This window comes from Drosophila sulfurigaster, chromosome 2R (assembly GCF_023558435.1).
Source record: "Drosophila sulfurigaster albostrigata strain 15112-1811.04 chromosome 2R, ASM2355843v2, whole genome shotgun sequence".
In the NCBI taxonomy this organism is placed as follows: Eukaryota; Metazoa; Arthropoda; class Insecta; order Diptera; family Drosophilidae; genus Drosophila; species Drosophila sulfurigaster.
In genome coordinates, this window is record NC_084882.1 from 2838416 (window position 1) to 2846357 (window position 7942).

At 35.7% G+C, this 7942-nt stretch overlaps 1 protein-coding gene and 1 long non-coding RNA gene across 6 annotated transcripts; both read left to right on the plus strand.

Moving 5' to 3' along the window:
* Nucleotides 1–988: 988 nt before the first annotated feature.
* On the plus strand, nt 989–1844 carry LOC133838857 (uncharacterized). Its single transcript, XR_009894010.1, has 3 exons — nt 989–1219; nt 1317–1376; nt 1476–1844. It is a non-coding gene; the product is annotated as an uncharacterized LOC133838857 (long non-coding RNA).
* A 227-nt stretch (nt 1845–2071) lies between these two features.
* LOC133838488 (zinc finger BED domain-containing protein 4-like) lies at nt 2072–4405 on the plus strand. 5 transcript variants are annotated; one of them, XM_062269607.1, is made up of 5 exons: nt 2072–2214; nt 2312–2371; nt 2471–2880; nt 3018–3578; nt 3999–4405. In XM_062269607.1, the coding sequence occupies exons 3-5, from the start codon at nt 2734–2736 to the stop codon at nt 4359–4361; spliced, it is 1071 nt and encodes a 356-aa protein (XP_062125591.1). In that variant the 5' UTR covers nt 2072–2214; nt 2312–2371; nt 2471–2733; the 3' UTR covers nt 4362–4405. The 5 variants fall into 5 exon arrangements, 4 of the variants coding, with proteins under 4 accessions (XP_062125591.1, XP_062125594.1, XP_062125593.1 ...); XM_062269610.1 differs by having other exon boundaries at nt 2113–2206; nt 2305–2371; XR_009893952.1 differs by lacking the exon at nt 3018–3578.
* Nucleotides 4406–7942: the final 3537 nt, after the last annotated feature.

Genomic DNA, 7942 nt, shown 5'->3' on the forward strand with positions numbered 1-7942 from the left:
ACTGTGTCGAAGGTTGTTCGCAATTGCATCGAATGCTTCCGGGCCAAGCCCACTGTGGTCGAACCAATTATGGCCAGCCTTCCGAAGGAATGGTTCCTGAATTCTTGTGCCTTTGCAATAAGCGGAGTGGACTACGGCGGGCCGTTTTACTATAAATCTGAAGTTCGGAACAGATCCCCAATCAAATGCTACATCAGCGTATTCATCTGCTTTGCTAGCAAGGCGATTCATCTGGAGTTGGTGAAGGATTTGACAACTGCCGCCTTCCTGGGAGCGCTAAAAGAAAGAAACTTCTCCTCAGCGATTCTCATAAGGAGTCAGTTCATCGTGTGTGCCTGATGGACAACATCAAGTGGAAGTTTATTCCTCCTCGTTCCCCACATTTTGGTGGACTATGGGAAGCAGCAGTCAAGAGCGCAAAGCACCATCTGTGTCGCTCTGTTGGTCGCTCTATTCTCAACTACGATGAGCTTTGCACGCTGGTTTGCAAAATAGCGGCAATAATTAATAGTCGTCCATTGCTATCAATTTCAGAGAATCCTGACGATTTGGATGTGCTGACTCCCGCTCATCTATTGTTTGGTGGTCCTCCAACCGTGATTCTTGAGCCCGACCTAACTACGTTGGACTACAATCGGCTGAATGGTTGGCAGCGCGTCACTCAACTGCAGCAGGTCTTCTAGAATAGATGGCGGGAGGAGTATCTGACTCTTCTCCAGCAAAGATCCAAGTGGCGCACTCCTGCTCGTCGTCTCCAAAATTGCCTCCTCTCGGTGGCCGCTAGCCCGTGTCATGTCACTTATCCCTGGCAAGGACGAGTTAAAGACGTCGTGTGGCAGCTAGGGTTGTTGATAATATATCAAAATATCAATATATCGATATTTTTTCTAAAAATGATATATTTATATCGTGATATTTTTTTTTGCCCAAATATCGAAATCACGATATTTTTTGATATTTTTTCCTTGGTCACTCTAAATTCAAAGCATCAATTGAAACTTTCAATTTAAACTTAAATGAATAATTGAAATTCGACAGAAAAATAAAGATAAAAATGAATGTTAAATGTCAAATTATACAAATATAACAGGCGGCACCGCGAAGTGCATTCATTGTGAAAAAACAATTAAAACCAGCGGAAATTAATCGAATTTGTCGTCCCACTTGCGCAATAAGCATAGCGAAATTTTTGCAAAATGCGCGCAAAAAAGGTATGTATGTATAGCATATGTGTGTATGAGTATGTGTGAAAATCGAAGTTTAACACGTGGTTTACAATGTATGTATATTCATTTGTTTTAATTTTTAGCTGTCAGTGAACTTGGAAAGAGTACTTACAATATTTGAACCCTTCAAGAGTGCTGAAGCCTTTAAAGGTAAGTGTCTTTAAAACCGCGTATCCTTTAAGCCAAAATAAAACGAAGAAAAGAGCAAGTGGGGTTCATTACTTTAACTAACTATAATTTTCGTTTTAGAAAATGGAAATAAGACAAAGGAGATTAATGAAGCAATTGTGTATATGATCTGTAAGGACAACATGCCAGTCCGCTGTGTAGAAAAAGAGGGCCTCAATAGACTTCTCAAAAAGTGTGTGCCGCATTTTAAAATGCCTTGCAGATCCACGGCAAGTATATGAAAATGTAATATATTTTGATACCCTTCATAAGTATATATTCTTTTTTAGATAACAACAACGATTGAAGAGAAGTACTACCAGTGCGTTTGAGCTGTGTTGAAAATGCTAAGCAATGCAAATGACGTTGCGTTTACCTGCGATGCCGTAACCATACCGAACTCGAGTCGCTCGTTCCTTACCATCACGGCGCATTTTATTGAAAAGGATTCACTAAATTCTATCTGCCTTGCATCTTTAAGAATGAATCAAGTATGATATATTTATATCGTGATATTTTTTTTGCCCAAATATCGAAATCACGATATTTTTTTGATATTTTTTCCTTGGTCACTCTAAATTCAAAGCATCAATTGAAACTTTCAATTTAAACTTAAATGAATAATTGAAATTCGACAGAAGAATAAAGATAAAAATTAATGTTAAATGTAAAATTATACAAATATAACAGGCGGCACCGCGAAGTGCATTCATTGTGAAAAAAACAATTAAAACCAGCGGAAATTCATCGAATTTGTCGTCCCACTTGCGCAATAAGCATAGCGAAATTTTTGCAAAATGCGCGCAAAAAAGGTATGTATGTATAGCATATGTGTGTATGAGTATGTGTGAAAATCGAAGTTTAACACGTGGTTTACAATGTATGTATATTCATTTGTTTTAATTTTTAGCTGTCAGTGAACTTGGAAAGAGTACTTACAATATTTGAACCCTTCAAGAGTGCTGAAGCCTTTAAAGGTAAGTGTCTTTAAAACCGCTTATCCTTTAAGCCAAAATAAAACGAAGAAAAGAGCAAGTGGGGTTCATTACTTTAACTAACTATAATTTTCGTTTTAGAAAATGGAAATAAGACAAAGGAGATTAATGAAGCAATTGTGTACATGATCTGTAAGGACAACATGCCAGTCCGCTGTGTAGAAAAAGAGGGCCTCAATAGACTTCTCAAAAAGTGTGTGCCGCATTTTAAAATGCCTTGCAGATCCACGGCAAGTATATGAAAATGTAATATATTTTGATACCCTTCATAAGTATATATTCTTTTTTAGATAACAACAACAATTGAAGAGAAGTACTACCAGTGCGTTGGAGCTGTGTTGAAAATGCTAAGCAATGCAAATGACGTTGCGTTTACCTGCGATGCCGTAACCATACCGAACTCGAGTCGCTCGTTCCTTACCATCACGGCGCATTTTATTGAAAAGGATTCACTAAATTCAATCTGCCTTGCATCTTTAAGAATGAATCAAGTATGTTGATATATAATTTTTTCTATTTTAAATTTGTTTTGTTGTGAATTGTGTGTCGCTTTTGTCTGGTCCTCTGTCAATGTGTTATTTGTTATTTATTCTTTAAATTTAAGTAATATTTTCCGATTTCAATTTAGTCGCATACCAGTGATTATGTAAACACTTTGTTGGAAGAGGCGTGCGCCGAATTTAACATAGATAAAATGAAGTGGACAACTCTCACGACAGACAGCGCAAGCAATATGAAGTGCGCTGCCAAACTGTTTCTTGGATTAAACAAACATATGCCGTGTTTCGCCCACAGCATAAACCTTGTAGTAGATGAAACTATCAAGGAAATGTGTTCATTTTCTAGTATCGTGGATAAAATAAAGAGAGTGGTTATGCATTTTAAGCATAGTCCGGCTATGATGGACCAACTAAGAAAGGCCCAAATGGACCAAGGAATTCCCGAGGGAAAAATCAAGACCCTCATACAAAATGTTGACACCAGATGGAACTTTTGCCTGGACATGATGGAGTCCTTTTTAGGCTTAGCCAACAAGGTGGCTCTTATTTTGCTACACAAATCAGAACGTGTCAAAGGACTCCCTGAAATGCTCAATGTGTCAGAGCTAACGATATGTCGAGACTTATGTAGTCTCCTTCAACCTTTTAAAAAAGCAACAGAGCAAATAAGTGGCGAAAATTACGTAACTGTAAGTTTAGTAATACCACTTATTTCAATGTTAGCAGCTAAAATTAAAACATTGGAAAGGGAGACGAAGGAAGGCAAACGAGCCAAGGAGGCGCTCATCAGAATTTCTGAAAGGAAGGTTTCAGGCGTTGCAGACTAATGCAATTTTGGTTAAATCAACTTTTTTAGACCCTAGGTTTAAAAAAATGTATTTGGCGCCTTTAGCGGTAAAGGATGCCATTGCTGAAATTACACTTGAAATCAATAAGTTTACTCTCAAGGGAAGGGTATGTCATCAAGTTAAAGTTTTGTTAAGTTGAATAACTAATTGACTAATCAGTAAAACTAATAGGCTTAATATTATAACATTTAAAATTTTGCTAATTATAATAAAAACACATACTTGAATATATAATAAATAAATTATTTAAATTTTGTACAGATTTCCGATGTCACAAAACCGGAAGACGTTTTTGACGATTTCATGAGCGCACACAATCACTCAATCACAAAAGAATTGAGCGGTGTGTCGGAGCAAAATAAGGAGCTGAAACTATACTTTAGCTTGCCCCAAGCTGCGTGGGAATGTAACCCGCTGGAGGTGTGGAAATCCCATAGGGCGACCATGCCGGGCCTTTACAAGATGGCCATGCGACATCTTATCACTCCAGGCAGCTCGGTGCCTTCAGAGCGGTTGGCATCCGCAATAAAATGTGTAGTTTGCGATGCTAGGAGCCGAATGACGGACATACACATAAAGCAAAGAGTGTTTTTAAAATCTATAAATTCTGCCAATTGGGATTGATGTTAAATTTACATACATATAAGACATAAGACATGTTGATTAAAAATATAATTAAAAAATGTAAGTTTATTAAACTTATTTTCTTTTTATTATCCAGGAAAAAGCATTTTTATTAAAAAAAATCAAAAATATCAAATATATCGATATTTTTCGGTGATATTTAAAAATATTATTATCATATTATTTGATAAAAAAATATCATCGATACGATATTTTTTAAAATTTTCGACAACCCTAGTGGCAGCACCCGGAGAGCCATAAATAAACTATGTCTACTGCCCCTGAAGGATGATGTTGAAAGATAGGCTTTCAACAACGGGAGTATGTCGGGAGCAGCAGACAGCGCATGTTAATGCAACAGCGTCTGTCAGCAAATCTGCCAGCAGCGCTGCATGCTCTCTGTTAGCGATCGCTTGCAGTTCGATCGGCTAATTGTTTTTACTCTTCAATTGTAATCTCTTGTAATCGTGTCGGTGGCGAAGCTTGTACCTACTCAAGTCACAGCCAAACAATCTAAAGTGGTGGTTACATATACGTACACATGTACCATTCAATAAACAATTAATTTGAAATTCGCGTGTTTTATTTATAAAAAAAGCTTAGTGGCTCAACAGAGGCATCTCCGACCCTATAAAGTATATATATTATTGATCAGCGTCAACAGCCGAGACGATATAGCCAGGTCCGTCTCACAGTGGGCGATTTGGTCCCGCTAGCGGCATTTAATTAATAACTTCTAAACTAAAATAGATATCTTCAGTCGGTTTTCTTTCACTGATCAGAAAAAATCATAGAATTTTTTAAGTTAAAAATTTTTTTTTTTAATTTATTTTTTATTTTTTTTTTTAATTTAAAATTTTTTTTTTTAAATTTAAAATTTTGTTGTACTTTTATTTTATTTGAACTTCAAATAACATATTTCATATATAAACTTTATCTAAAAAATGATGGGATGATGGGATAAAATGGGATGACTTCCCTTTTTGGTACTAACACTGTATCTAAAAAAGTACCATAGTTTCAAGACTAGCAGATAATATCAGTTGATATTACACATTTTGGACGCCACTGATTAACACTTTCGGCTAATAAAGGAGTTAGACTGAATTCAGTTGAATAAATTAAGTTCTACTCCACGAAAGACAGGTGTACGCTAATCCGGGCTAGTTGTTAATACACTGAATTACCACTACGTTTTATAAGCTACACATATATAGACCGGTCACAAACATTGATTTTTTTGAAAATACATACCTTGAATATAATAAAAAACCAAACTTCTAACAAATTCACCAAAAATTGTAAATTTCCGAGGAACTCAAATTCCATGCGCGCAAAGAGAAAAAATTGTGTAAAACTCTTTGCGAAATCATATGGTGTGTTTGACCGATCACAGCTGATGATCAGCTGATCGTAGAGCTTTCAAAAAGCTTTTAAAAATCTAATCAAAGCATCTGCTATCGATATGTGAAAAAATATTAACGGATTTTTAAATTTGAAAATTTGAATTAAATGCCGCTAGCGGGACCAAATCGCCCACTGTGGCGTCTGTCCGTCCGTCCGGATAAAGCACTGGATCTCAGAGACTATTTTTTTTCAAATTTTTGCCACGCCCCCTTCCGCTCGCGCAAATCAAAAAACAACAAGTGTAATTTTAAAAGCTAGAGCTGCGAATGTATATACAATAATAACTATAGTATTTTTGATTTTTGAAAATTTGATTGCGATCAGATAAAAATTGTGGAAGTTATTAAAGAAATACTTTTGTATAGGCAAAACGCTTACTTGCTAGGGCTCTTAATTGCTTTGGCCGACAATCTGGAATATTGTGTCGTCTATGGTATATTTTGAATATGGTACTATATCAATATACCAAATATACTAGTTAGTTTATTTTTAGTATTTTTTGTTATTTATTAAAAAAATACCGCAATATTTTGCTTTTATTCAAAATGGGTAGCGGGTATCTCACAGTAGAGCACACTCGACTGTAACTTTCTTATTTGTTTTAATTTTTATAAAAGCGGTATTCATTCTGCATTTGGGTCCGAGGCATTTTGATGAATATTTTAACTTGTCTCCATTTTAAATTGACCACTTTGGCTTTCTGTCTTTTTACAGGTGGGTTTGGCCCACGATTATTTGAAGTTTTCCTGGATAATTATAAGGATTCTGGCTTTGAGCTTCTTTTAACTTCTGTTTAAATTCCTGATGAAGGTTTTGATTACTTGAGTTTTGATTCAAATAATTATTTAGAGGTTTAGAATTGAATTGATCATTCAAATAAGAATTGTTAGGTGCATCGTTTGCATAAGATCTGTTATTATTTCTTTTATTATTGTTTTAGAGTTATTATGATTTTCTTAAGATTCATAAATTCTTGTTTCGCAATTGCTTTTAGTCTACTTAATGTAGTAATGTCATGCCTTGCTAAGGTCATGAATATCAGATAATTTTTTCGTTATAACATTTTTAACTGTTTTAAAGCAATTGAATACAATATTGTGTTATTAGGGTCGTTATATAATGCTAATTTGTTAATGACAATATAGGACTTGCACTCAAGTTCTTCTGTGAACCTACGCAGATTTCCATTCCAGTTGGTGTTATATAATCGTCTCAACAGTTCTTCATATGGTGTTTGGGTTTTGAATTCCTCCTATTCTTAATGCTGTCCAGTTGTTTGATTGCGTGACTTGAGCCTCAGAGCCTCTCCTTCCAGCTGTCTCTCGATGGCTCCGAATATTATACTGTTTTGTCTAACGCATCTCGTTTGGTATAATAAAATCTATCCTTTCGATAAATGCTGATAGGTTTTCAGTTCCATTATCAAGAGCAGGCACATGTTTGAGTTGATTTAAGTGCGCTTCGGAGAGTTCAACTGCCATTATTATTGTTATGTGTTTTTATTTTCACACGTGGGTTTTTAGTACGGGTTATTGCGGTTTATTATTCGGATACCAATTAACTTGGTTTCTCCGATTTCTCACTGCAGACCTTCGATAATGTTAGAATCTTCTAGCGGTCACGACTGTTAGTTATTTTAGAACATATCCTACCGGCTGCGCCAATTATGTTGTTCGCGTTACACGAAGGGTAAATAAAAAATAAAACAAACGATTTTATTTTAATTTACTTTTAGACGAACTTTATTGGGATTGCAAGAAAGCAGGCTACGCGTCTTGTCTTCGAAAAAAATCTTTTAAAACTAACTTTACAATATGTTGAGTTGGAACAAGAAACTTCTTATCGCGACTTAGAGCTAACATATGTGTAATATTTGGTATATGTGTTAGTGTTTTAATGCTGAGTCCTCAAATTGCACAAGAAAATTTTAAGTGGCGTGAAGTGGATCTTTTTGTTTGACGTTAGTCGCCGCCGCGACGAATTTATGTTTAGAATATGATCTTTATGTGAATGCAATAGGAAATTTTGGATATAGGGGAATAATTACGAGAATGTATCACGTACGAGAAATGAGTGTGGTGGTGGATATGACATGATATATATAATGTGCAACATATACACAAGGTCACTCGCACAGTATACTAACTTTGTCACTATCGATATCAATCGATCGC